General features: G+C 37.7%; 3 protein-coding genes across 4 annotated transcripts; 2 read left to right on the plus strand and 1 right to left on the minus strand.

Moving 5' to 3' along the window:
• Nucleotides 1-860: 860 nt before the first annotated feature.
• cenph (centromere protein H) lies at nucleotides 861-11,611 on the minus strand. 2 transcript variants are annotated; one of them, XM_088629705.1, is made up of 10 exons: nucleotides 11,456-11,611; nucleotides 8,863-8,997; nucleotides 7,087-7,142; nucleotides 6,593-6,638; nucleotides 4,685-4,753; nucleotides 4,304-4,360; nucleotides 4,085-4,148; nucleotides 3,302-3,353; nucleotides 2,346-2,506; nucleotides 861-1,588 (listed from the first exon to the last, which is right to left on the minus strand). In XM_088629705.1, exons 2-10 carry the CDS (start codon nucleotides 8,982-8,984, stop codon nucleotides 1,496-1,498), a joined length of 720 nt encoding a protein of 239 aa, XP_088485831.1. In that variant the 5' UTR covers nucleotides 8,985-8,997; nucleotides 11,456-11,611; the 3' UTR covers nucleotides 861-1,495. The 2 variants fall into 2 exon arrangements, with proteins under 2 accessions (XP_088485831.1, XP_088485832.1); XM_088629706.1 differs by having other exon boundaries at nucleotides 11,366-11,540.
• A 1,821-nt stretch (nucleotides 11,612-13,432) lies between these two features.
• kgd4 (alpha-ketoglutarate dehydrogenase subunit 4) lies at nucleotides 13,433-16,258 on the plus strand. The gene is made up of 4 exons (XM_088629707.1): nucleotides 13,433-13,651; nucleotides 14,491-14,554; nucleotides 15,459-15,679; nucleotides 15,915-16,258. The coding sequence occupies exons 1-4, from the start codon at nucleotides 13,448-13,450 to the stop codon at nucleotides 15,930-15,932; spliced, it is 507 nt and encodes a 168-aa protein (XP_088485833.1). The 5' UTR covers nucleotides 13,433-13,447; the 3' UTR covers nucleotides 15,933-16,258.
• A 4,638-nt stretch (nucleotides 16,259-20,896) lies between these two features.
• Nucleotides 20,897-27,336, plus strand: pdxp (pyridoxal (pyridoxine, vitamin B6) phosphatase). Its single transcript, XM_088629708.1, has 2 exons — nucleotides 20,897-21,748; nucleotides 22,610-27,336. Exons 1-2 carry the CDS (start codon nucleotides 21,148-21,150, stop codon nucleotides 22,933-22,935), a joined length of 927 nt encoding a protein of 308 aa, XP_088485834.1. The 5' UTR covers nucleotides 20,897-21,147; the 3' UTR covers nucleotides 22,936-27,336.
• Nucleotides 27,337-27,449: the final 113 nt, after the last annotated feature.

Here is a 27,449-nt window from a genome sequence, read left to right on the forward strand (position 1 = left end):
GTTTTATTTTAAACGTACATAATGAACTTTTTCTTTCTTTCTTTAAAAAATAAGCACGAGACAAATAGCAATATTTTCCCAGATCCCATCGCAATTTGAACTATAGTTTAATCTGAGACGGTCGAGTGGGGAGTCGCGTCGACCGTAAAGGAATAAGTGAAGGAACAAGTTAATTCTACTCTGAAAAGTGAAAGGAAAAACGTTTCAACACCCGAAGGTCAAACCTCCGAAATGTTATCTTATGCTTTTCATCATGGAATTAATCTATATTTGTTCCCAATTTAATCGAGACAAGCACAAGACATACTGTTCATCTTGGGCAGCAAAATTTCCCTACAGTGTAAAGAATTCTTACTCTTAGAGATGAACTATCCTCGCTATCAAAAATCTATCGACAGGCGGTGCAGTTTCTCATAATTCACACGTAATAGCACTTACCTTCTTCAGATGAACAAAATACAATTTACCCAATCACAGAAGACAGATGTTGCCATCAATGGTAAACGAAATCTAAACAGTGTAGAAATTGTAATCATGTACATTTTAACTACACTAGCTATACTGAACTCAAAGTATTTACCAAACACTGCTTAACGTTTCATTATTGACCACTTAAAATAATTGGTCAACTATCGCTTTAGTAACAGGGGTTCATGATTAACCCTAGTCACCAGAAACCTAAATAGATGAAAAAAGACTGAACTATTTTTGCAACCATAAACTTGTTTCCCTTACAAGTTTCAATGATCTGATGTGCTGTAGATTTTGACATTTTAAGAACTGTACATTTCTGCCCTACATGCTACTACTGCAGCCCATGCCATTGCTGCTGTACAATAACACAAAAAAATATCAGAGGGTGATTTACACATTTATTTATTTTTTAACAATGAAGTTTAGCAGATGAGTCATTTTGGGAGAATATTCGTTATCTTTGTGTTCGTCTTCTAAACGTTATTTTACTGGTCCAGTTTTTCATGACTAGATCAGTTATCCAAGAGCTTGTTTAAAACAAAAGAACCCAGAGATACTATTCTTCCCAGGAGTTGTGCACCACTGCATAGTGCAGAGGAACAGACTATGAATTAAGTTACTCCTCTTTAATTGAATATACTTGGGGAAAAAAAAAACATCACATTTTTTCTAAGTTTCTAAGAAGCATGACATGTAAAATGGTTTGTGTAAAGTTGTAGAGGTAAGTTAATAAAATTCGGTCGAAGTAAGAAATGCATTATCAGAAAATTCTGTTTTTTTAGATAACTCATTTCATAGTTCATAGTTAAATTTTGGTTTTTTTACATATTTAGCCTCTGCAGCTGGACAAATGGCACCTGTATATTCTTCTAGCATCGGTGTAACTTCTTTTCACATAAACAAGTTACAGCTGTCACACAAGCACCAGTACTGTCCAAATTACGTGTCACCTTAGATTACAGTTGCTGCCCCCGACCAAAGTCTTTAATGTAATAGACATGTGGTTGAAGACGTTCCGTCTTCATTCAACAATTAGGTTGTCCTCCATTCCCAAAATGACATCCTTCAGCTTGGAATCTGCAGCCCAGTTCACTTTGCTGGCAATGATAATGCCCTGAAGGAGTGAGAGAAAAACCAGTCATCTGACACGCATCCTAATTTTTCAGTTCTGGACAATTAGTGATCAGATATGTTAATAGGATAGAAAGAGCAAATAAACAATAGCTTAGATAATAAAAAATATTATCGCAACAATATCATTTTTAAGTCTCTCCATTAAAAACAGAACCAAATCAATTTATATAATTTATGAATCGCTTAATGTAAATGAGCAGGTTTTATAGCTCCAACCCCTGCACCCATTCAGAAGAGGATGAAGTGCACACACTCCTTCACCATGCCTTTTCGGCAGAGCCATTCATCCTCTGATCTGTTGCAAACTGTACAGCGCCTTTCAGGAGGGGTGGTGCTGATTGGAGGAGCAGTGCATAGCTTATTGATGTCACTGCAAGCTTGCAGATACCCAGCAAGACAGGAGCAAGAATTGTTTCCTTGCCAACAATTCAGCTTGTTCTGCAGCTCCACCTAGGAAATCCTGGTTGCAGGACATTTCTACTTTTTAACTAACACAAAGGTGAGCTACCATTTTTTATCTGTATGATACATACACAAATCAATACATTACAACATATTTTATATATAAAGTGGCTGTCAATAAACTGGATTTAGTTTTCTCTTCCTGAGATAATGGTTCAGGTGATAAAAATTCTAGGTACAAACCTTGTATGTGGTCCTGGACTTTAAAATCACTGTGATTTAAGATTTTTCTCCTTAAAAATATTAAATGGATGGAACTGAACAGTACATTTTACCTGAAAAACATTCTTTACAACTGCAACCATCTGCAGGTACTTGTCCAGGTTCTTCTGACCTTGTTTTAAAATCTCGCTGTATTTGCCTCTCTCTGGATGGTCACACATTATCTTTAGTTCTTGAATTTCTTTCATTTTCCCATTATTTAGTTTCTTGAGTTCTAGAAGCAAAAAAATATATATATAGCACGACTAAAAACATCTCACCAATTTGCAAGACAATCTTGAGGCATTGCAGTTTCTAATGCCACACAGAAGATATGGGGGGGGAAAACTGGAATAAGAACCCTTCCAAGAAAGGGACTATTTAGACAAGCTAGTCACTGCCAAACCTAACCTGCATGCATCTTGGAGATGGCATTAACTTAGGAAAGCACCTAGGGAACTAGCAACACTATGCATGAGAACTCCATGTACTGTACACAGCACACTCATCCAGGTCCCTGGTGCTATTAAAGCAGAAATTCAAAACTCCAAGCCACTCAGTAAGTGTATAACCCCAGTTTAACTTGCAAAATAATCAATCAAACCTGCACAGCCCAAGTCTTTTTGTGCTACACTGCTCTCTTGTTTTTGTTCCACTTAAACTTTAAAGTACTATTGTTGGATTTTTGTCAAAAAACTGCAGGCTACAAAAAGCACCACTGATTTCCTGTAAATCTGAGAACACGTATAACTAAAAAGTCATATCTATAATGATTACTCTAATAAACAGCAATTATGGAGAGCAGAGAAAAAGCTGGAAAAGCACAATTCATATAAAGTACACGAAAACGTATGTCATACCTTTATATTGATAATATTGTAATATTTTATGTTAATACAATCCCCAAAGGGCATTAATAAATAGAACATAATACATAATAGAAAGGCTACTTCTTTTAATAATCCCTTGAATGGGTAAAATAACTGAATATACTAAAGAGCATAAAAATCTTCACTTAAAAACAAATTACCAAGTCTCTTTTTTTGAATTTCCAAGAGTTGTTCCTCCGTCTCTCTGGATTCCTGTGAAAATAGGGGGGAAATGAAAAACAAATTAACAGTTTAACTTAAGAATACACTTGTTTCCTTTCTCAACATTATTTCCCTTACTTAATGACTGGTGAGGGAATACTGCCTCCGTTACATTTTCATGAACAATTTGTTGGAAGAAAAATAAGCAATAACTTAAAAAGTTTAGCATTTATTACACAAATGACAGTTACACAAGTTACTGCAGTACTTACAATCTACTATTTACAACAGATTCATATTTATCTTTCTCAGACCCCTAACTTCAACCACTTTAATACACTCAAAAGTAGGCAATTTGTAGAAAGGAAAGGAGGAGAACTTAAAAAAAGCACTTATAGGAAAGCCTTCCTCTATGCTGCTAAAGTCAACTTTTGATCCATAAGCATTGAGACACTTCTCCTGTCCTGCTATATGCTACTTCCTCTTGTTTCTGGCTGGCTGTATTTTAAAAGACTCTGTGAAATTGAATTGGTTTGGGATTTACCAGTCACAGACCTGAGATGTAAACCCATCTCAACTTGAATTAATTGTGATTCTTATCTTGTTAGATATCCCTGAATTTGCTTATCAACTGCCTCAGGCTTTAAAACATACTTTGACGGATTACACTGTCAGCATCCAGAGTAGCTGTACAAGATAATGGGAAAAAAACAAAACCAAATAACCAGCATGCACACTGAAATAAGATTCAACGCAACAGACAGAAAACAGAAAGCACTCACCTGCTTCATTTTCTGTATCCTAGAACAAAGGCTCAGAGTGTGATTAATTGTCGCCATCATTAACCTGCAACCAGAATAAATATGCACATATAAAGTTGCTCAAGATCATTCAGGTGTCACAAACCTGAAGAATGCTCCACGGCTGAAACGTTGTGTTTTCGTTGTTCTATTACTTGTTCCTTATATACCTACTTCTACAAAGACAATCATAGTACTTACTCTGCTTCTTTTCCTTTTCTTTTTAGGTTTTCCAAGATTGCCTGAGTCACCTGCATACTGAAAAAAAGTATTTTGTAATAAAATATAGAGGTTTCAAAAGTAATTTCAAGCCTCAGCTAAAGCAACATAATTTCCACCAATCAATCCAAAATCCTTTTCAGATGTTTGATCAAAAATACTAAATACTAAATGTTCCTCACTAGTGTATTAAATAATTCAATGAAATATTCTTTTAAGTAAATAATTCACCCTCCATAACATCCCCCTTGGTCTCAACCTCTTTGTCAACCCCTTTACCAGTTACAAAAGGCTGCAAAATATACAACAGGCTCCCAGTGCAGTGATAAGAAAGGAAACAGATTTTCTTCAACAATTACTTACTTGTGTAGAGCCAATACTTTGTTGCAATAGGAGAATTTTGCATTTTCTAGATCTTCCTGGATTTTACATCTGCTTAAACAGAACATTAAAATGGGATTAGTAATAACTTTGCTAGCTCTTACAGCACATCATATACTTTTATATGAACTACAAGACATGAGGATACAATTACAGTGCCTTGCGAAAGTATTCGGCCCCCTTGAACTTTTCAACCTTTTGCCACATTTCAGGCTTCAAACATAAAGATATAAATTTTTTATTTTATGTGAAGAATCACCAACAAGTGGGACACAATTGTGAAGTGGAACGAAATCTATTGGATTTTTGAAACTTTTTTAACTAATAAAAAAATGAAAAGTGGGGCGTGCAAAATTATTCGGCCCCTTTACTTTCAGTGCAGCAAACTCACTCCAGAAGTTCAGCGAGGATCTCTGAATGATCCAATGTTGTCCTAAATGACTGATGGTGATAAATAGAATCCACCTGTGTGTAATCAAGTCTCTGTATAAATGCACCTGCTCTGTGATAGTCTCAAGGTTCTGTTGAAAGCGCAGAGAGCATCATGAAGACCAAGGAACACACCAGGCAGGTCCGTAATACTGTTGTGGAGATGTTTAAAGCCGGATTTGGATACAAAAAGATTTCCCAAGCTTCAAACATCCCAAGGAGCACTGTGCAAGCGATCATCTTGAAATGGAAGGAGTATCAGACCACTGCAAATCTACCAAGACCTGGCCGTCCCTCTAAACTTTCAGCTCAGACAAGGAGAAGACTGATCAGAGATGCAGCCAAGAGGCCCATGATCACTCTGGATGAACTGCAGAGAACTACAGCTGAGGTGGGAGAGTCTGTCCATAGGACAACAATCAGTCTTACACTGCACAAATCTGGCCTTTATGGAAGAGTGGCAAGAAGAAAGCCATTTCTCAAAGATATCCATAAAAAGTCTCGTCTAAAGTTTGCCACAAGCCACCTGGGAGACACCCCAAACATGTGGAAGAAGGTGCTCTGGTCAGATGAAACCAAAATCGAACTTTTTGGCCACAATGCAAAACGATATGTTTGGCGTAAAAGCAACACAGCTCATCACCCTCAACACATCATCCCCACTGTCAAACATGGTGGTGGCAGCATCATGGTTTGGGCCTGCTTTTCTTCAGCATGGACAGGGAAGATGGTTAAAATTGAGGGGAAGATGGATGCAGCCAAATACAGGACCATTCTGGATGAAAACCTGTTGGAGTCTGCAAAAGACCTGAAACTGGGACGGAGATTTATCTTCCAACAAGACAATGATCCCAAACATACAGCAAAATCTACAAAGGAATGGTTCACAAATAAACGTATCCAGGTGTTTGAATGGCCAAGTCAAAGTCCAGACCTGAATCCAATCGAGAATCTGTGGAAAGAGCTGAAAACTGCTGTTCACAAACGCTCTCCATCCAACCTCACTGAGCTCGAGCTGTTTTGCAAGGAAGAATGGGCAAGAATTTCAGTCTCTCGATGTGCAAAACTGATAGAGACATACCCCAAGCGACTTGCAGCTGTAATCGCAGCAAAAGGTGGCTCTACAAAGTATTAACGCAAGGGGGCCGAATAATTTTGCACGCCCCACTTTTCATTTTTTTATTAGTTAAAAAAGTTTCAAAAATCCAATAGATTTCGTTCCACTTCACAATTGTGTCCCACTTGTTGGTGATTCTTCACATAAAATAAAAAATTTATATCTTTATGTTTGAAGCCTGAAATGTGGCAAAAGGTTGAAAAGTTCAAGGGGGCCGAATACTTTCGCAAGGCACTGTACATGCCCTGGACATGACATTTTAAAATACTGTAAAAAAACATTGCTACTCTTTACATTCATAAGTACACAGGTTTAAAAAGTGCAGATGTCAAAAATGAACTTACATGTCTGAACTTTTATCAGGAATTGAATCGTCAATATTCTCAGATTCTGTTAAAAAAAGCAGAAAATGTTACCCGATAAAGACTATAAATGTAAATAGTATTTCAAGGTACATAATTCTAAATTAACTAATATTTAGATGCCCCTCAAAGGTATTGGTAATTATATGGACACTTGCATTAATCACTATAAAAACAGCAGGTGGCTTACATTGATTACTGTACTTAACATTTATTAAAAAGGGAGTTCAAAGAAAAAAACAGATCTTAAATAAAATTATTTATAAAAAACACTCAATTTAGAAGGCAAACCGTGTATATACATGTAAATCATGTGTATAAGGAATAGACTGGATGGAAAAAATTAGTGTTAAAATATCTTAACCCAATCTTAGCCATAGACTAACCATTAATTCCATTTATAAAACTCTTATGAAAAGAAGGGATGGTAATCTTTCTAGTTTTGCAATGTGAAGTTAGTATAAAACAATGCTAACCTGCATTTGTCCTTACTTCCATTTCAAAACACTGGTTTGCTACTTGTTCCTTTATCCTGTACAGCAGAAAACAGACAAGATTACAAAAGCTAACACCAATCCTGATTTTTCTCAAATACCGCTAACCTTATTCGCAAAAGGTACAAATGCAATTAAAAGTATATATGTTAAATATAAAGAGTGAAAAGAAGAGATAGCCACACATGCTCATGCCTAAAAATGAGTACAAATGTAGGCATACTGTATATTTACATGTGCTGAGGGGTAAGGCTGTAGATGATATTCATTAAGACTGTCTATATCAGACTATATCTATATAGCCATATCACCATGCAACTCACAATGGGCAACCCACAAAGCTATGTTTTAGCTAAGCTAAGCAAGTGTGAGGCTGGCCAGTACCTGGATAAGAGACCTCCTGGAAAAGCTGCTGGAAGAGGTGTTAGTGGGGCCAGTAGGGGGCACTCACCCTATGGTCTGTGCAGATCCTAATACCCCCAGTATAGTGATGAGAACACTATACTGTAAAAAGGCGCCATCCTTCAGATGAGACTTAAAACCTTTTTCAGGACCCTCTGTGGTCATTAAAAATCCCAGGGCATTTTCGAAAAGAGTAAGGATCCTGGCCAAATTTCCCCCTGGCCTTTAGCTATCATGGTCTCTTAATAATCCCTCTCTATGATTTGGCATCTTCATTCTGTTCTCCTCCTCACTGATAAGTGGTGTGGTGACCGTTCTGGCGCACTATGGCTGCCGTCACATCATCCAGGTGGGGCTGCACATTATTGGTGGTAGAGGGGAGTCTCAATTACCTGTAAAGCACTTTGAGTGGAGAGTCCAGAAAAGCGCTATATAAGTGTAAGGAATTATCAATTATTATAAGGTTAGCTACGTCACCTGAATACTGTATGTGTATGTATGTGTCTGTATGTGTAATGAAACTGCTGGCTTGGCAAGTGGTTTAAGTGAACATGGATGCTCTTTTGAAACAGGTAAAGGCGCCATTATGAATGGACAGATTAAGAATGTCCAGACCCCAAAGGATAGCGATACCCAGAATATTTTAGATAAATACATTAAAATCGAATGAAATGAAAGTTTAGAATGTTATATTGGTCACGAAAACAAGTGCCTCCACGTGCTGTCTCCTCACTCCCTTTCCGGACTCTAAATCTCTTGAGACGCACATCTTTTAAGATGTTTTTGTGAATTAAATTAATGTGTATTAAAAAAAAAACATCAGCCCTTCCATTTCCAAATTGCAGCTCTCTGCAGCTCTGTCTCTCCTCCCAGTATTTGCAAATGGATTAGGCATTCATTCTTTCGTTGAAAGCACATCGTCTCCGTAGTAATATATGTTTTGAAGGGATATAGGCTGGCTTCACAGAAATCTGACATGAGCAAAACCAACTCTGCTTCTAAAAAAACAGCCAGAAGGAAGCACAGCTTGAAATTGCCAGAAGGAACATAACCAAACCATAGCCAGCGGACAGGGTCAGGCTGGTTGGTTGCACTTCCTTTGTGGAACATTTTGCTGCATGAATATTTACACTAGGGTAGCATCTAGCATTTCAAAAAAGACAATTTGTTTTGAGAACCTGTGCAGTTCTTCCTGAGGCGTGGAGCTATTACAATCACCTACCCATAACAAGCCAGACGAGAAAAGCACTATCAGAAAAAGACACTTATTTCCTCAATTGCTTAACAAATGCTTCATACTATTATTAAGGTGAATTAAAATGTCAGACACCTGGAAAAGCACAATACGAAACAAACCTGAGCAAATGTGTGAGTGTTTCTTCTTCCTTGCTGCTGGTAAGGACAGGAGACTGGCAGCTGCTCAGTGCCATGTTTCTCAACTTCAGGGCAGTACTTTCAAGCTTCTCAAAGACGTCCATTTTGTCCTCGTCTCTGCAAAGACAAAAAGCACATCAGTAATAAGTTTGTAAATTTGACCCTCCTGGTTCCGCTCGGGCTCATGCCCTCACCACCCCACCCCGCCGGTTCGTCCCGCAACACCCGGGCGCGAACCCGGGTCTCCGGCGTAACGCAACAAGGAACCAGCCGATTGAGCTAAAGGAGACCTCCCTCAACCCGGGCGGCTGAGGTCCCTGCTACATGCAGGGAGGACTATGACGTCACCATGACCAAACTAGCTCCGCTACATAAACATATTGCGCCTGTATGCATTGACAGCTCCAGGTCAAGCACAGCTAATTAAATTACACTACACATCACTACATCAGTTAGAGCTTCTTGTTGGCATAAAGCTATATTCTAGTTCTACCCAAATAACCAACCAAGACATCCCTCAATCATCCACTGCCTTCCTATTAGGAGGACTGGTTTCAGCGGCATAGAAAGTTATGAAAAGTTCATGTCCAGTTTAACAGTCTTTTAAAAATATACTCTACACACAGGTTATAGTACAGCAACAAAGAAAATAATATCATAGCAAGATGGCACGTATTACCAAGAGACAAAACTGACTATGCTGAAGTGAGATTGCATGAACACAGAAAGCTTACAAATGAGAGATGGCTATCAAGCCCACTTAACTCATTAGGTTTCAGATAGGTGTTTGATATATGAATCTCAACCACTACTAGGTTGAAACCAGGGTATAGTGTAGCTTGTTTTAGACTCACACTATAATTTGTTTAAGAATTGTTCTCCCTCTGGAAAGTAATGCATTCATAGTAATTCATTGCACAATTTTAACAAAATCCCTTTATTTAGATTGTGCACTATCTAAATCTATTTCTTAAAATTAGAAGTACAAAAATTCCATTGCACTGTGATTACTTGTAACTAGACCAGACTGTATTAATCTTCCTAAGGTTTCAGGCAAAATATGAAAAAAAAACAACATTTTAACCAACTTGTTCAAGCATGTTTCAAGCAGGGTCATAATCCTGCAGTACTCCTGTCTCATCTGGTTTTACTTGTATCAAGCACTTAATGAATTAAGCTGATTGAAGCCTTAATCAAACCTTTTTTTAAAGACATTATACTCTTAAATTATAGAACAGGAACAGAAACTATCATGAACCCCGTGCAAGAAGCTGGATTTCAGAACCTCTGCCATTTAGGGTTAGTGTTTAAATGGTGAGGTGGCATTTAACTATTAAGTCTGTACAGACTAAGAATGCTTATGATGCTAAGAAGTTACAGTGTCCTTGCCACCTGTCTGATAACCAGTTTGGAGTCAGTGGACACTGGGTCCACAATCCTTGGAGTACTCATTGGTATGGTGCGAAACAGAAAATCTGGCAACGACATAGTAAAGAAAATGCTAGAACATCTATCAATCACCAGAAAGCTGCTTATTCCTGATAATCAGTGCTGACTGGCTGTGTCCACCTCAGAAGCACAATGTGCAAGCGAGATGACACCCTGGACAAGTAGCCAATGCAGAGCAATCAGTGACGACACTTTTGAAGGTTTGACATGTTGAGGGCTCAGGGTTTCAAATAAGGGAGCTTCAGCCAAAGGTTTGATTTTCTGTCATGACTGTGGCAAAGAAACTAATAGCATATGAGTGGCTACTTCCTCATATCCTGCCGATACGGCTACAGCTGTCATAATCCAGGGATCTAGTGATGCTACAACTTTCTATTACCAGAATAAATAAGGTGTGATGCCACTGTGGAGGAAAGCTGGGGCTAGAGTAAACGACACCGAGACGGGTCATACATGAAAGCAGTAAGGACAGGTGGCACTTCTTTACACAGAGCTGTGGCAGCATGTAATGAGCTACCCTGTCTGTTGTTGAAGATGACACCCTGGCACTCTTCAGGGAATTCTTGGATCAAGTAGCTAAAAATGGAAAAACTTGCTAGACGCGCTGAACTGCCTCCTCTAGTTTGTAAACAAGTACATGACTGCCACCACCTGGAAACACAAAGATGGAGCACTACGAGAAGGAACAGATGTAACATAGGAATTGATAAAGGCTAAATAACACTCTTGACTTAATGAGTCAGGAGAGGAAAAATTAGCAGTTTAAGGGTTTTACTTTTTACATTAATCTTAACCCTAACGTTTATCATCCTCTGAACAAAACGTTTACAACTCGTAAAGTAACTTCAAGACGAGTCTGTCACTGTACGCTAAAGGAACCGGCGAGCCCCTCTAATTCCAAGTAAAACATAATAACGATTTACCAGTCGCAATTTCTGATTGATTTAATAAACCGTAAACACAAATTATAATATTTAGACTACAGCTTCCCAGCCCACTGACCTACATCGTAAACAGATGCGCTTTCACAACTTACAGACAAGTAATACTCTTCAATCAAAAAATAAAACCGTGAATCGAATAGCTCATTATGATCTTTTCCAGAAAAAAAATAAAAGCACTTTACCCTTCTCCCAAACCCGCAATAGGAAACCAACTCCTGTCCACCGATGTAACTATGCCCTCCTTACAAAACAAAACTACCCACCCCTCACTGTTCCTTATTGGGTTTAAGAGTTGAACGCGAAAGATCCGTCATGGATTTGTGCAATATGAATGGCTGAAATAAATGTAAATTAAAATGACACCCGTTTCTGCTTTTCCTATTGGCTCCTGCCCTAGAATCGAATGTGCCGCGCGGAAGCGGTCGCTTCCGGTGTTGCTGGGTCGTGGCTGTGAGCATAAACATTTCATATGACAGTACACGTAATGTATTGCTCTTGTGTGATCCGTTTTTACCGTGGACGTGTTTCAAGATGTTTTAAATGATAGAGTCTATTTGCAAATGTTTAATAATAAAATGTTGACACGTCATTTGTGTCTTCTAGACAATGAGTGGAAGAAAACAATAAGGCAAAAAACGTTAAGATACTGTATGTAGTCGAAGTAACGAATTCAAATAAAGGGATGCTGTGTTAAAATTTTATATAAAACTAGTTTGGCCTCATTTAAAAGGTTGTGTGCAATTCTTCTTATTTTATGGAAAAGTTATTGCTGCAATGGCATCATAAGGGAATGTGCTACACTTTCAAGCTGAAGGAATCGAACCGTTTTAGTCTTAAATACAACGAGGAGATCTGATAGAAGTACTAAGCTATCAAATGTATTGACAAAGTCAAAACAACAGGCTCCTTTAGAATAAACGGTGAAACATAAACCAGAGGACATAAGTGGAGACTATGTGGACACAGTGCATTTAAAACCAAGAACAGGATGCACTTTTTTATCCAAAGGCTGACAAAAGTGTGGAAGAAGCTACCCAGTCTTATGGCAGAGGCTGATATTTTGGCTTCCTTCAAGAAACGGCTGGAGGAGATCCTTTGATCTAGCCACTAACTACCAAAATGGCTAGATGGGCCAACTGGCCTCCCCTTTGTTTGTAACCTTTTTTTTGTTCTTAAAATTTAGGAATCTGGGGTGTCTTCACAAGAACCAACTAATACTATATTGATATTTGATTGATTTCCCCTGCTTTGATCCTTAAACTTAGTATTTGTACATAGTATTTAATCAATTTACCCAAACAAGATAGGTAAGAATATAAGGACTACAGGCTATAGAAAAACCACTCAGTTGAAATAACTTTTTTACAGTTCATTTGCAAATAAATGCTACGTTTTAAACGTCACTTCCATACAATTAGAGGTTGGAGTACAATTACATTTATGAGTTTGGTTTCACATAAATATAGCCAGCAGCTATATCACTCTGCAACTCTCAACTGACAAGCCACTGAAGCTCAGCAGGCGTCAGCCTGGCCAGTACCTGAATGGGAGACCTCCTGGGAAAAACTAAGGTTGCTGCTGGAAGCGGTGTTAGTGGAGCCAGCAGGGGGCGCTCACCCTGCGGTCTATGTGGGTCCTAATGCCCCAGTATAGTGACGGGGACACAATACTGTAAACAGGCGCCGTCCTTCGGATGAGACGTAAAACCGAGGTCCTGACTCTCTGTGGTCATAAAAAAAATCCCAGGGCGTTTCTCGAAAAGAGTAGGGGTGTAACCCCGGCGTCCTGGCCAGAAATTTCCCATTGGCCCTTACCAATCATGGCCTCCTAATAATCCCCATCTATGAATTGGCTTCATTACTCTCTGCTCTCCTCCCCACTGATAGCTGATGTGTGGTGAGCGTTCTGGCGCACTATGGCTGCCGTCGCATCATCTAGGTGGATGCTGCACATTGCTGGTGGTGGAGGGGAGTCCCCATTACCTGTAAAGCGCTTTGAGTGGAGTGTCCAGAAAAGCGCTATATAAGTGTAAGCAATTATTATTATTATTATTATTATTATATATTACTGTGCTTTTAGCAAATATATAAAAGTGTCTGAGTTTTTTATTAGTGTTACAAATTTAAACACCGTGTGGTATAAAGCGGTTTGGAAAATGATATGACAAATATACAATGAATAACGAGATTATGCATGCTAGTTGCCTGTGTCGTGAAGTGACTTTCCCCCAGAGTTCCCCAGTTCCACTTCAAAAGTCATCACCCCTCTTTCGATATGCCTGGAAAACTACATCGACCAGAAGTCCCGAGTACTTCCTGTTCAAGTTTCAGAAGGTCACCATGGGAAGCAAGATGGCAGCTGCCAGTAGGGTCGTGCAGGTAAATATTCCACTTTCATAAAGAACATGGGGTAGTTTGTTTATTTTCTTCTCTGCATGTACAGGAAATGTTCAATGAAGCGTGTTTTGGATGCGGCAGTTTTATGACTTCTTATTTGGAATATATCAGTGTAGTTACAACTGAAGTTTTCAGTGTCCTTGCAAGTGAAGATTGGGAAAACAGAACTGGAGCTCGCAGCAATCTTCAGCTGGGGACCCACAAAAATTAACAGTCCACGAACCAATGGTTTACGTTTTTCCAATATTTGTCTCTTTATCCCACCGTACATAACAGCTTTAACATTTTAAAATAATAATTTGTTAAACCAGATAAGTGGCATTTAAAATAATTCTCTCTTACCATAGCGAGCTGATGAGTAACATTTCTTACAAAAGGACACTGAATAAATGTAACTAAATAATCTTCTTCACAGGTACAGTCCCTATTCTGTCCTGCTAATGAAATAACAAATAAGATGTTCTCTAATTGAAATGGTGTTTTGGACACACTTAGGTTGGGAGTAATAATGGACTATTGTAACATGCAGTGCATTCACAATTGTAAAATATGGGTTGCGATGGCAGGGATTTTTTCCATTACATATGAAGTATTCTAGCCATTCAAACCATAAGTAGTTAATTTAAGAGTTTGGATGTAAAGTCATAATTCTGTTAATGTTGCATTTCCAAAATACCTACTTTTGAAATTTAAAATGTTCCAGTGCATTAATCTGCAAGTAAATTGTCTAGTTCTTTTCACTTGAAAGAATGGGAACATTTGAACTTTTTAGAAACGACATGCACGTGGATTTGCAGTAAGACTTTGCCTTTGTCTTTCAGGCAGTACGGCCTCATGCCCCTTTAATCAAATTCCCCGATCGACGGAATATACCAAGACCTGAGGGTTAGTGAGTAAATATCTAAAATGTTTAAAGTGTTCAGGAATGCTTCTGTGTAATGGCAATGTAGGGGATGTAATTAAGTGATCTTGATTTATTACTTGATTATTGATTAAAAATGCTATATACATTTTTAAAACTATGTTAAAGCTTCCATATAAATAGTATATAAAGAGTATATACAATTAAAAAACATTCAGTATACAGTGCCCTCCAAAGGTATTGGGACAGCAAGCTGTATTTTTGCTTTGCAGCTAAACAATTTGTATTGTTGGCCTTAAGATTTACATGAGTAAGTACCATATAATATACAGTTCATTTCTGGGTAATTCCATGCATACATTGATCATATTAGAAATGGTTGTGAACACCAAAGGTGGAAAACATTAGCGTACATGGCTGCCTCTGGAACAGGCTCTCTTGTGTTAATTGATGTAACTAATGATGGCTGCAGCAGAGGAAGTTGTGATGTTTACAGGAACATTTTGACTGCTTGTATAGAAGAAAAACATCTTGGGTGGCACTTCAACAGGCAGTATGGTGATAGCCTGATATGCACAGTGAAACTAGGGAGTTCATCAGGAGATAGAAATTGAAAGTCTTAGTGTGGCCAAGTAAGTTTCCAGATTTAAATCTAGTTGGGCATGCATTTTATATGCTGAAGAAAAAATTGTAGTAGGAATCTTGAACATTGCAAGAGCAGACAGGAACTCAAAGCAAAGAATGTCAAAGGATTACACAAAGTTTGTGGAACTCAGCGTGCTTGGAATATGCATCCAAATACAGTAATAACATTTACTCTCTGGGTTATTCCACAATAAATAAAATAGAAGAAACAATGTTTCAGCTGTTGAGCCTTCTTTAGTGATGTATTTGTATCTTCTACAATTGTTTTATTCTTGATTTTAGTGCAGGAAGCACTTAAGACGATGGTGGCTACCCCATCACCATCCCCTGGGACCCATAATTCACCACAGTCATTAAGTTCTCCATCTAGACCACCGGGAACACAGAGCACAGGCCCACCAAGCCACATACCAGGCCCTCCGGACACTGCAGCCACTATCCGAGAATTCCCCCAGCGATACCGCAGGAGGACAATAGCTACAGAAGAGATGGATTACATCCAGGTGAGGGGCTGCAGATTATCTTGAAATTGTAACGTGCAAATAGATAAGACCTCGGATAAGGTTTCAAATATTTAGAAATGTACATTGAACAACACCAGACATCATTTGGAAAGATGTTTCTAGATTCAACGATGGCTGAAACACCCTTCTACATCTTATTAATGTCTGATGCCATTATGATTATTGTGATGGAAACTTGCTAAAATGAGTGTCACACGTGTCTTTTCTCTTACAGCGTGGCGGACCAGAATGAACCTGGATTCTTCAGCGTATACCAGCCAAAGGCACTTATTTGTGTACTTTATTTCTTTTTTTGATTAACTACTAGATATATAAAACATGTTTGTTGTTTTTCTGCAGATTAAAATAAAGCCTATTTAATTCAGGATTTTTTTCCCTTTCTTGGCAAATTAGAAATGATTTATATAAAACAGTATTTACAAAACGTAATTTTTTTTGTTTTTTGTGAATTGTTGTTCATCTAGCACAGTTAAAACACTAGATTATTTTAATTGCAAATAATTCTGATAGTGCTACTATATATAGAAAATATAATAAATGTTTCCATTTGAAAAAGCAGTTGCTTTTTTAAATTTCCATCTGTCCCTTTCAAAAGCTGCTTATTCCTGGTGAGGGTATTTGCAACCTGTTGGCTAACACAGAAGCACAAAAGAAAATTACACCCTGGAATGGACATGGTCTGTCTCTGGTTACAAAGAGACAATTTAGCAATGCCAGTTACCTTAGCCTGCATGTCTTTGGAATGTTGATGAAGCCAGAGCATTCAGAGAATCCACATCCACACTGACACAGGAAGGTCATACAAACTGCACATGAAAATATGGAATTGCCACTCAGTTGTTACAGAAATGTCCCTTTTTAAAAGAATTCGTTATGGATAAGTAATATTGATTTTTTTTAAACTTGTCATTATAAGCAGAAACTGGATATTAAAGTGGGGGTAGTTTGATTTCTTTCAGCAAATATATATATGGGACTCGGATCAATTCAATGAGTTGATTAAAAATGTTTTCATTTAATTCACCAAATCACCTCAATGAAACATTGCCTCTGAATTACTTAAACAAATCTGCTTCAGTCAGACTGCTCAGAACCACTATATCGCAGAAATAATCAAGAGATGCTTATTTAGCATGTGGAGAAGAATCCATTTGTTCATTTTCTGACCGCTTTGTCCAGTATGTGGTTGCGGGGAAGCCATAGTCTATCCTGGCTAGCAACGGATGCAAAGCGTGGATACAACGCCAGTCCATCAGCGGGGACACACAGAGACAAACGTGCACATTCACACCATGTTCCATTTGACCATAAGCCTATTAACCTGCCAGTATGTCTTTGGACTATAATAAAACTGGAGCATCTAGAAGAAACACAGGGAGAACATAAAACAGATAGCACCTCAGGAAATGAGCCCAGGGGCCCAATGCTGCAAGGTAGCAAAACTAATCACTGCCCCACCATGCTGCCCGTTTGGGCCATGATATATTGTAAAATTCATAGTTGTGGTGACAGCTGTGGTATGTATTCCAGTCTCTGTTTCTAGGAGATTTAAATCAAACATTTTACAAATATATACTGATATACAAAAGTCATATTTTGTTGTTTTAAAGTTTGCAGCACTTTGAACTGGCAGTTAATGTTATACGCAAAACATACTCCACACTTCAAAGCAAAAATAAAAAATAAGTAAATTGATCATTTAAAAGAAATGGAAAAGCCATGATCTGATATGTATTCAAACCTTTTACTTTTGCATGTCTAAATTAACTTAGGAGCACAACATTTAATTAACAAGCCGCACAAAAAGTTAAGTGGCCTCTTTGTGCAATAATAGTGGTTTTCATGATGAGAACACTTGTCTTTGTAAGCTCCCTTATGAATATAAAAATAGTGAATATTTTAGGGAAATATAATAAATGGGAAACAACCATGAAGACCAAAGAGCTTTCAAAACAACTCATGGATATTGTTTTAAAAGTACAGTTTAGGACTAGGGAATTCAATTTTTTTCAAGACCCTTAATAGTTGAGTAGGGTGAATTTGACCGATAAGAAGTGAAAAACATAAGACTGCCTAGATCAGGCTGTCCTTCTAAACTGAGCAGATCTAAAGGAGGAAACTTTAGATTAGGTACACCACCATGAGGCCAGTGGTGACTTTGAAAGAGTTCCAGAACTAATTGGCTGAGTAGGAGAAAATACTCATGGCTCAACAACATCCCAGTAATTCCACAGAGGGTGCATTTCATCTAAGATAAATATCTTAAGTCCTACATGGGGTTTGCAACATAACAATCAGTCAACACCAGCCCTGTGTTCTAGTCCTGTTTTTCATTAGCAGGGGCTGGGAAGCTTGTAAATACTGATAGGAACATAGATGAAGCAAAGTTCTGGCAAATCTTACAGAAAAATCTGCTTCAGATCTAAAACAACATAGCACAAAGGCCAAAGCTACACTCAAGTGTCTTCGGAATAAGAAAGTGAGTGTTCTGGGTGGCCCAGTCTAAGTCCTGCCTTAAATCCAATTGAGAATCTGTTGCAAGACTTGAAAACTGCTGCCCATAAGCAGTTCCCAAGCACCTTGAGAGATCTTGAGCAAACATGCCAAGAAGAATAGTCTAAAATTGCACCAAGCCAGTGTGTAAAGTTGGTAGTGACTCACCCGAAAAGACTTATGGTTGTAATTGCTGCCAAAGATGGTTCCACCTAGTATTGAGTTCACAGGTGTAAATACTTATGCATTTAACATATTTTTTTCTTCTTAGTTTTTGCTGACACTTACTGTAACTTACCTTACCCTTAGAGTTTTTCAGTATGAGCATTCAGAATTTGAATAAAATATGAAGTTTACAAAATGTGTAGGCATCATTTTGTTATTTCACTAAATGGGATAAAATAGAAAAAGTCTGAATCCTTTTGCAAGTTTTGCAGATGTCATAAAAATGCAATACCAGCTCATTTAAGGAGAAGTGTGTGGAGGCAGAGAGCAGGTTGCTCAAGAGAAGGAAGATCTTGAAGATAAATTCAACTTGTATCTCTTTAAGATGAGATCTGGTACTATGATGTATACATGTAATTTGGGTGGAATTTAATGGATTTTAATTTAAAGGGTTGAAAATCAATTCAAATGAGATTTTTGTTGATGGAAAATAAAAACAGGATACCAAGATAGTTGGTACAGCCAGGACAGGAGAAATCTGAAACCTAAGGAATGGAAAGAAAAGTTATGAATGATTTGTAAAATTGACTGAAATGCTGACATGATGAGGCAGGCACAGTGGTAAGAATTGCTGTATTGCAGCTTTGGAGCCCTGGGTTTAAGTCCTGGGGTGCTATATACACGGAGTTTGTATGTTTTACCTGTGTTTGTATGGTTCCTCTGGGTTCTCAGGTTTCCTCCTGCAGTCCAAAGACCTACTGGTAGGCTCATTGCCTTCAGTTAATTTGTTGGAATTAAATAAGATATTCTATTTGGATTGAGTGGCTGTTACTGAGTCAGTAGTGATTACTGCAATCTTTGAAGTGGCATTTATTTTAACAGTGCTACAGTAACCACAGTCTACTCAATGTTTTTGATATAGGATTGTCACGATATCATGGATGAATAACAGTTTCTTTCACAAAATAAATGTATTCTTGCACATTTAATAACCTAAAATGTTGTAACGTGTTGTGCCAATAAAGTTGCATTTCTGAAAAAAATCGCATATTTTATGTTTTACAAAAATCCAAGCTCCCAGCCAGGCGATTGAAACACTTTAGTTAGCTTCTGATTGGAAGACAGGCTGAGGACTTTGGAGACGATGCTGGACGGTTTCCGTGTTTATGGTCTACAGTACATGGAACAATATATGCTTATTGTATACTTTATTTCTGATGCAGGTTACAAAAAGAAGAAATAGTGCAAATTTAAAACAGATTCACATTAGATACATTTATTATACTCCAAGACTGCTACATTAAGTATTTCTGAGTGATCTGGAGTCATTTGGGTAACATTTTTAGCACAGTGTTTTGATGCCGGGATTTTGAAACTTTTTCTATAAGTACCCGAGCTAGGGTTAGGGTTAGGATTTAAACACTCCTGGAAATGTTTTGATGCATTTTCTGTGCTTTCAGATGCGTTTAAATTGCAGGAAAGGTGTTGTTTTGTTGTTTCCTCAACAAATAAATTTTGCCTAATTTTGAAGTATTTGCTAAGCCATGTACCTGTCAATCAAAAATAGTCAAAAATCCAAAGTTTGCAAACACACTTTCTGCATGATAATCTCACTTACTTTTGCATTTCAGTCTATATAAAATGATGTTTTGCGGTAAGATTTAGTGGCAATTGTAATACGAACCTTTACATGGAACAATATATGCTTATTGTATACTTTATTTCTGATGCAGGTTACAAAAAGAAGAAATAGTGCAAATTTAAAACAGATTCACATTAGATACATTTATTATACACCAACACTGCTACATTAAGTATTTCTGAGTGATCTGGAGTCATTTGGGTAACATTTTTAGCACAGTGTTTTGATGCCGGGATTTTGAAACTTTTTCTATAAGTACCCGAGCTAGGGTTAGGGTTAGGGTTTAAAAACTCCTGGAAATGTTTTGATGCATTTTCTGTGGTTTCAGATGCGTTTAAATTCCAGGAAAGGTGTTGTTTTGTTGTTTCCTCAACAAATAAATTTTGCCCAATTTTGCAGTTTTTGCTTAGCCATGTACCTGTCAATCAAAAATGGTCAAAAATCCAAAGTTTGCAAACACACTTTCTGCATGATAATCTCACTTATTTTTGCATTTCAGTCTATATAAAATGATGTTTTGCTGTAAGATTTAGTGGCAATTGTAATACGAGCCTTTACTGTAGCTATTCAGGAGGAACATTGTGTTGCACAAAAAAAAAAGAAAAAAAGTCATGTGACAATGAATTGTTGTCAATATTGCTGACGACATATATTCTGTTGAAACTGTGATCTCGTCAATAACAGCTAGGCTGTAATTCCCTTGCATCTTCTAGTCTCTATGCCATATAATGTGCTCTGCGCACTTTGTTTTAGTTACTGTTGTAATTGTTTCATTGACTCTGAACAAATAGTATTAGAAAAGGAAAGCGACCACCACCACCTAGATGTTGTACCGTTCAAGTCCGGATAAAAGAGTGATGCTGGCGATTCATTGGTAGGAAGAGGTGAAGGGGGCGGGGTTGAATGCCAAAACCATTGCAAGGAATAGAGCCGGGGGGTTCTGCACCACGGACTGATGGTGCCGAACAGGGCAGCTGTGTATTTTGAGGACCTGCAAAGATGCTTTTATGTGCGAATATTTTTCCTTGGACTGTCTGTATCTGAATTAAGGTAGGAGTGAAAGGCTACAGAAATAACGCCTTCGATTGGTACCTTATCAACGAGTGACGCAATTTTCCCCGTATTAAATTGGCACGTACTGAGCACTATGGCAGGCGCAGTGAGCAGCAGGGGTTGTAAGAAAATCAGAGGCTCGCAGATAAGAGATCTCCTGGACGCGAAAAGCAGCGTCCTTTTCGACTGCGACGGTGTCATCTGGGAAGGGGAAAAGGCTGTTGCAGGAGCGCCGGAGGTCGTGAGTTTGCTGAAAAAAGAAGGCAAAAAGGTCTTCTTCGTAACCAACAATTGCACCAGGCCTAGGGAGAACTACCTGCAGAAGTTTACCAGGCTGGGCTTTACCGATGTTGAGCAAGAAGAAATTTTTAGTTCGGCGTACTGCTCCGCTGTGTACCTGCGGGATGTTGCCAAAGTGCAAGGCAAGGTGTTTGTTATTGGAGGCGACGGAGTGTACAAGGAGCTGCGGGAAGCCGGCGTACCCTTCGTGGAAGGAGAGGTTGATGCTCCGGACGTGACCATTTACGACTGTCCATTGGATTCGGACGTCAAGGCGGTTCTGGTCGGATACGACGACAAATTGAATTTTCTGAAGTTAGCTAAAGCGTGCTGCTATTTGCGGAACGCGGAATGTTTGTTTTTGGCCACAGACCCAGACCCTTGGCATCCTCTCCGAGGCGGGAGAGTTACACCAGGTAAGGAGCAGATTGCTCGTTGCTCCAAAAGCAGGTCGTTTTCGCGTTTAGACTGTGCATTGTATTTAAATGTCAGGATCCCTACTAAACATGTAAAATGCAATTTTAAACTCGGTGCAGTGCACTGGGATATGTCACCTTCTGTAGATAGAACGTGCACACACGTTAACATAATACTTAAGTGATTTGCCGAAATATATTGACTGTTTTTAGCTGCAGTTGCTGGAATAATTCAATCTTCAGACTAACAGACAAAAAGAATCAGAGCTGAAACTAGACATTGCTCTTTAGACTGGACCTCTGCTGTAAACAGGGCCGAGTGGTGCATCATACGCTGTTACCGTAAATTTAATACAGTCGACGCACCTACCTTTTATTGTATGTTACTCAAGATTTACATGGTTTTTTTAATAGTTGAATACGTTTGTATTGTAGCTGTTGAATATATAGATGGAATGAACCTCCATATAACGTGCACCTTTCTAAAGGCCCAAAGTCTGTAATGTAAGTACAGTAACTACCGGTTTTTAAAATAGTGTACAGTGATATGGAACTCGTATTTTATATTTCAAAGTATGAAGCAGCTGGTAATGCTGTAATACCTTAATTTCCAAAGTGGAGAGAAGATTATTTGTTGTGAACACTGCCTTTTTCACATTTGTATGAAACTACACATTACTGATGAGGTTAGTTTTTTATTATGGATCTGGAATAACTAAAGACTAGTGATTATGAAATTGAACTGTGGGAGCACACACCAAGTAGGTTATACTTTTAAGGCTGACGTGTAGAGGTCTGAATGTGCATAAAATGCTTCTACCGTAATATTAAGTAATGTATAAATCATGCTCTGACTTGTAGGGTCTGGAAGTCTCACGGCTGCCTTGGAAACCGCGACCAACCGAAAGGCCACAGTGATCGGGAAGCCAAGCAAGTTCATGTTCGAGTGCATTGCCAGTCAGTTCGATGTTGACCCCTCGCAGTCTCTGATGGTGGGCGACCGGCTGGAAACAGACATCCTGTTTGGTGCCAATTGTGGGCTCGCAACAATGCTCACCTTGACAGGGGTGTCAAAACTCGAGGAGGCTCATGTCTACATGGACAGCGAGACCCCAGAAAAAAAGAATTGTGTACCAGATTATGTGGTGGACAGTATTGCTGATTTTCTGCAAGCTTTGAATGCCTGATTTCTGTGTGATACCTCAGCAGAAGACAGTACCAACCACAAATAAAAATCTCCTGTGAGCCGAGGAAATCCCGCCTTACACAAGTGTGACTCTCCGTTATGCCTAAGTGGAATTGTATCTCAACTGACAGCCCCTAGGAGTTGTGTAGCACATAGCTGCAGATAGCATGGTTTCTTTCAGTACCTCCTCCTATGAAGTAATTAAATTCCATTTAAGCAGCAGCACAGTTTCTGTTTCACATTTCTGAGGTTCAGCAGTGTATAAATTGCAATCCCCGGTAACATATTTAAACGTACTTCTGTATATATTTATTCCAAGAACATTTTAACAAGTGTAAATGAACTTGGTTAACACACTTGCAAAATGGCACAGAGTGTGACCATGATTGTGCTTTCAGAGAGATTGCTGCTTTATTGTATTTTTTTACAATTACAAATGAATATGTTCTGCCTCTCTTTAAGTTTTTAAAATGTAGTTTGTGGATTTTAGATTTATGGTTTGCATTTTACATGAAGTACTGAAAATGGTTGTAATTCAAGTATTGGACATTTTCAAAGAATAGGCTGATGGCACACCGAGTTCAGAGGTCGTTTATTTTCCTTTAGGGCATTGTTTCCCTGCCTTAGGAGAACATACTGTAAACAGTAGTGTTTTCAAAAGGGAACTGCATAAATTGTTTGTGCCTTTGGCTCCGAAAAGGAAAATTAACTGCAGCAGTTTTAAGATAGGCTAAATGGTAGTTCTTCAACCTTTTTTTCAGAGGATTTAGTTACTCTGATATTTACCACAAAACACTAACATTGTTATTTAAAAAAAATAGAATCACCACAGTGTCAACTCAAGAGTACATTATCTGCAGGGCGACATGAGATCCTTTATGCAAAAAGGGAGTTGAAAGATGGTTTCTTCGGTGTTCGTTGTTTTGCGTCAGGGTTGTTGCTTAGGTGTGAGAATTTTCACTGACTTTAGAACATCAAATCTCTTCACAAATTGTATACTTTGAGATTCAGCTTTCGTGTCAAAATTGACATTCAGTGTTTTTTAAGTTCAGCCTTCAGAATTGGTGTGCTTAATTGTCTGCCTTTTAGCCCACTTTCACTTTTTTTAGGACTGTAATAAAGTGGATTCTTTCATGATGCTCTGGACTGACCTAGATCTCTCAGAGCTATACTGGGAGTCCAGTGGTGGACCTGACTAAGTTTTTTCACTGTATAAATATGCTTGTATTTGTACTTAATGGATATGTACAGCACCTGACAGTACAGTGTTTTTTTTTAAATTAATTTTTAATTGCCCAATGATGATATACGAGGTTGTGCAGTGGTTAGCATTGCTGCCTCACAGTGCTGGGGCCTGGCTTGATTTCCGGACCTGGGGTGCCATCTGCCTGGAGTTTGTATACTCCAGTTTTCTCCCACAGTTCAAAAACATACTTTTAGGCTAATTGGCCTCTAGGAAAATTGGCCCTGGTGTGTCTGTGTGTCTGCCTTGTGGTGTCCCATCCAGGGTGTACCTCTCCTTGCACCCATTGTTTGCTGGGATAAGCTCTGGTTTTTCTTGGAAGGAAAGGTTAGAAAATAAATGGAGGGATGGGTGGGACAAAGACCCACAACTTTGTAGGAGTCTAGCAGGTGTGCAGCAAGGAGATGAAGTCATGGCCAACTCTAGCTCAAATACCCAGTGACGTTCAGCCATGTAGATTAAAGGTGCAATTAATTTATAGAAAAGGGCATAAAATGCATTTCTTTTAGACTAAGACATCTAGACAAAGTCAACAGCATGTGCTTCTGCTCTTATTCCATCTACGTGCCCCCACACCAACGGACATGCGCTCATTGCTCTGAAGTATATCAGAAAAACTTAAATCTTGAAAAAAGAAACATGTTTCTTGCCATAGTTGGACATATGTCTTTCTACAGGCTGGCATTAATACACTATAAGTTGGCAGTAAAGAATAAACAAGTAGACCATTTGCAAGAAATTTGCTTAATAAAAGATGGTATTAAAGCTAGTGAATGATTCTTTAGTTTCTGCAGTGCCCAATCTCTTGAATTTCTGACACCCTTCAGCTTTGTGAAAATGTCATTGAAAGGATAGGGGAAAATATGGATGGCAGACTGTAGAGCAGGCTTGAGTTAAACTCTTGAGTGACAAGTGAAAAGAGTCTGACCCTGGTTTTAACCCTTATAAATGTATGTTTTAAAGTGGTCTATTGTGTATAATTAATATGTATTAATCTTTGAACATTTTTTACTTTATCAAAGGGGAATGGTACTATTGTATAATGTTTCCTGATAAGCTCAAATAGTTCTTTAATTTTAATGTAGCTATCAGACTTTTATTTCTTTTTCTTAAGCACTGGACTTCAATCAGTAAAATAGATCGATATCAGTCTATATACAGTGTAACCTCAAATTGTAAAAACTGCTGTTGCACCACACATTCTTAATTACCTATTGACAGATGTATTTAGGCTCTTTAATGGGTAACTTGCTTGCACTATCGCATGCAAAATTATAGGTGGTGATAATTACAATATTCTGGCCTGAATGCAGGGACAGGAAAAGGCTACACTGATTAAGATAGAAAATATCAATACACAAAAAAGGAACATTTAGATTTAAACTGCCCATGAAAGAACGAGTCTACCGTAAGAAATATTTCTGTATAGTACTTTTATAAGATGAATAATGGGCTAAACATTGAGCACTGACCACACCAGAACCACAATGCTTCACCAACAGATTTGTGCATATAATAGTATACCATATATTAGTACAACCTTGGAAGTACAGGTGTTAAAATTATTCTGTTTTGTTTGTATTTAAGTTTGTAAAGTAAAATGTCACTGGTATTTTTAAATAAGGACAACAGAATATATGTGCTTGAAATATTTATTCAAGATGGGAGTACTGTATTTTATTAGTTAAGGCAAGTTGTGAAAATCTGTCATTTTGTGAAATGCCTAACATTTTCAGCACCTCAACTCACTACACTGTTTGCCTGTTTTACTGAAACTAAAGGTTTCAAATTGTAAGCAACGTATTCTTTGACTAAATATGGGATAATTTAAGGTGTGATCCTTATAAAAGCCCCATAAAAAGGACACACTTTTCATAGGAATGTTTGCATTTTTCAGAATGTTCACTGCATTCATGCAGTTAATACTAAGCAATCATAAAAGGAGATAAAGTTAATCATGTATAATTATTTTCTCATAATATAGGATTGAGATTGTATACTAGGAACCTTATCAGCAGACCTGCACCAAATACTTATTTGAATGATTTGAATATTTGAATGTTATAATAAATGCATACATTATTCTGTATCTAACGTCCTAATTTTTAATGTATTTGACAGTTAATTATAATTAAAAAACTGAAAAAAAAATCTGTAATTGCTTCAGAAATAGTCAGTGCTGAATGATAAAGATGCATTTATCTTAAGATATCTATATGAAATGTGATGCAGAGCAGTAAGTGCTCTTAAAAATCTGTGAACATCATAGAGAGCAGAGCACTGTAGTGCTGGAGTAAATTAATAGTACATCAGAGAGTAAAACTAATATTTAGAAGTGATAGAAAACTTGATTTGAAGTTAATATAAAATTTCTTTAACTTGGCTTAGTTTTATGAAATGATTAAATGACACGTATTCCTGTGTAGTTTTGTAAATACATATTTTAATTACAATTAAGTAAATGCAAATAATTTTGGCATTTGGAATTTCACATAACACTCTATTTTGAATCATGACAGATGACAAATGTGAACATTGAAGACCATGTGAACATAAAGCTGGTTTTGGAAATGAATTAAATAGGTTAAAATTGTTTTAGGTCTTTGAAACAATGTCTATCATTGCATAATGTAGTAAATACATTAAATAAAAGCATTTTGCTTGACTTAATAATTGCAAATGACAAAATTAGGCATCTCACAACACTGATTTCACTGCTTGTCTGCAACATACATCAATTCAATATGAAGAGAAATGTACTGTTACTGTTTTTTTTGTTTTTAGATCAGAGTGTATACTTCTGAAGAGAACCAATGGGTTGTAATCTACAAGCAGTCAGAAATGCCTTAATCTAAGAGAAAGGGATTTCAATTTGTGACAAAATCTTATCTTCCTGAGCTGTCTTCTAATATGATTCATTGATAACTGACTATTGTATACAGTATTTCTATTGTATAAGCATTTAGATCCTGCAGAGATTGAATTACATTGAACAAGCAATGTAATTATTTTGGAAATGCTGTACAGCTTGCAGTAATATTAAGTTATTTATTTTGTATTGTTTTCCCCCTATACTATGTTGCATTGTATCTTACTGTATGTATTGATAATTGTTGTATTGCTTTTCAATTTAAAACGATTTGATTTGTATCTGGAGAACATGTTTCTTACCTTTTATTTCTTACATCAGTGTTACAGTGACATAACCTATGGATTTTGTTCAAGCCAACGGGATATTTATCCTTAAAATACCCTGTTAAAGTTAATTTAAC

Source organism: Lepisosteus platostomus, chromosome 4, assembly GCF_059453375.1.
Source record: "Lepisosteus platostomus isolate fLepPlt1 chromosome 4, fLepPlt1.hap1, whole genome shotgun sequence".
Taxonomy (NCBI): domain Eukaryota; kingdom Metazoa; phylum Chordata; class Actinopteri; order Semionotiformes; family Lepisosteidae; genus Lepisosteus; species Lepisosteus platostomus.

Excerpts from the sequence above, each read along its gene's own strand:
- cenph (XM_088629705.1), bottom strand. The coding sequence starts at position 8,984 with ATGGACGTCTTTGAGAAGCTTGAAAGTACTGCCCTGAAGTTGAGAAAC. Across the intron at positions 7,143-8,862 it reads ACACTCACACATTTGCTCAG|GATAAAGGAACAAGTAGCAA; the intron begins GTTTGTTTCGTA and ends TCTGCTGTACAG. Across the intron at positions 2,507-3,301 it reads AATTCAAAAAAAGAGACTTG|AACTCAAGAAACTAAATAAT; the intron begins GTAATTTGTTTT and ends TTTTGCTTCTAG.
- kgd4 (XM_088629707.1), top strand. The coding sequence starts at position 13,448 with ATGAATAACGAGATTATGCATGCTAGTTGCCTGTGTCGTGAAGTGACT. Across the intron at positions 13,652-14,490 it reads CTGCCAGTAGGGTCGTGCAG|GCAGTACGGCCTCATGCCCC; the intron begins GTAAATATTCCA and ends TTTGTCTTTCAG. Across the intron at positions 14,555-15,458 it reads GAATATACCAAGACCTGAGG|TGCAGGAAGCACTTAAGACG; the intron begins GTTAGTGAGTAA and ends TCTTGATTTTAG.
- pdxp (XM_088629708.1), top strand. The coding sequence starts at position 21,148 with ATGGCAGGCGCAGTGAGCAGCAGGGGTTGTAAGAAAATCAGAGGCTCG. Across the intron at positions 21,749-22,609 it reads AGGCGGGAGAGTTACACCAG|GGTCTGGAAGTCTCACGGCT; the intron begins GTAAGGAGCAGA and ends TCTGACTTGTAG.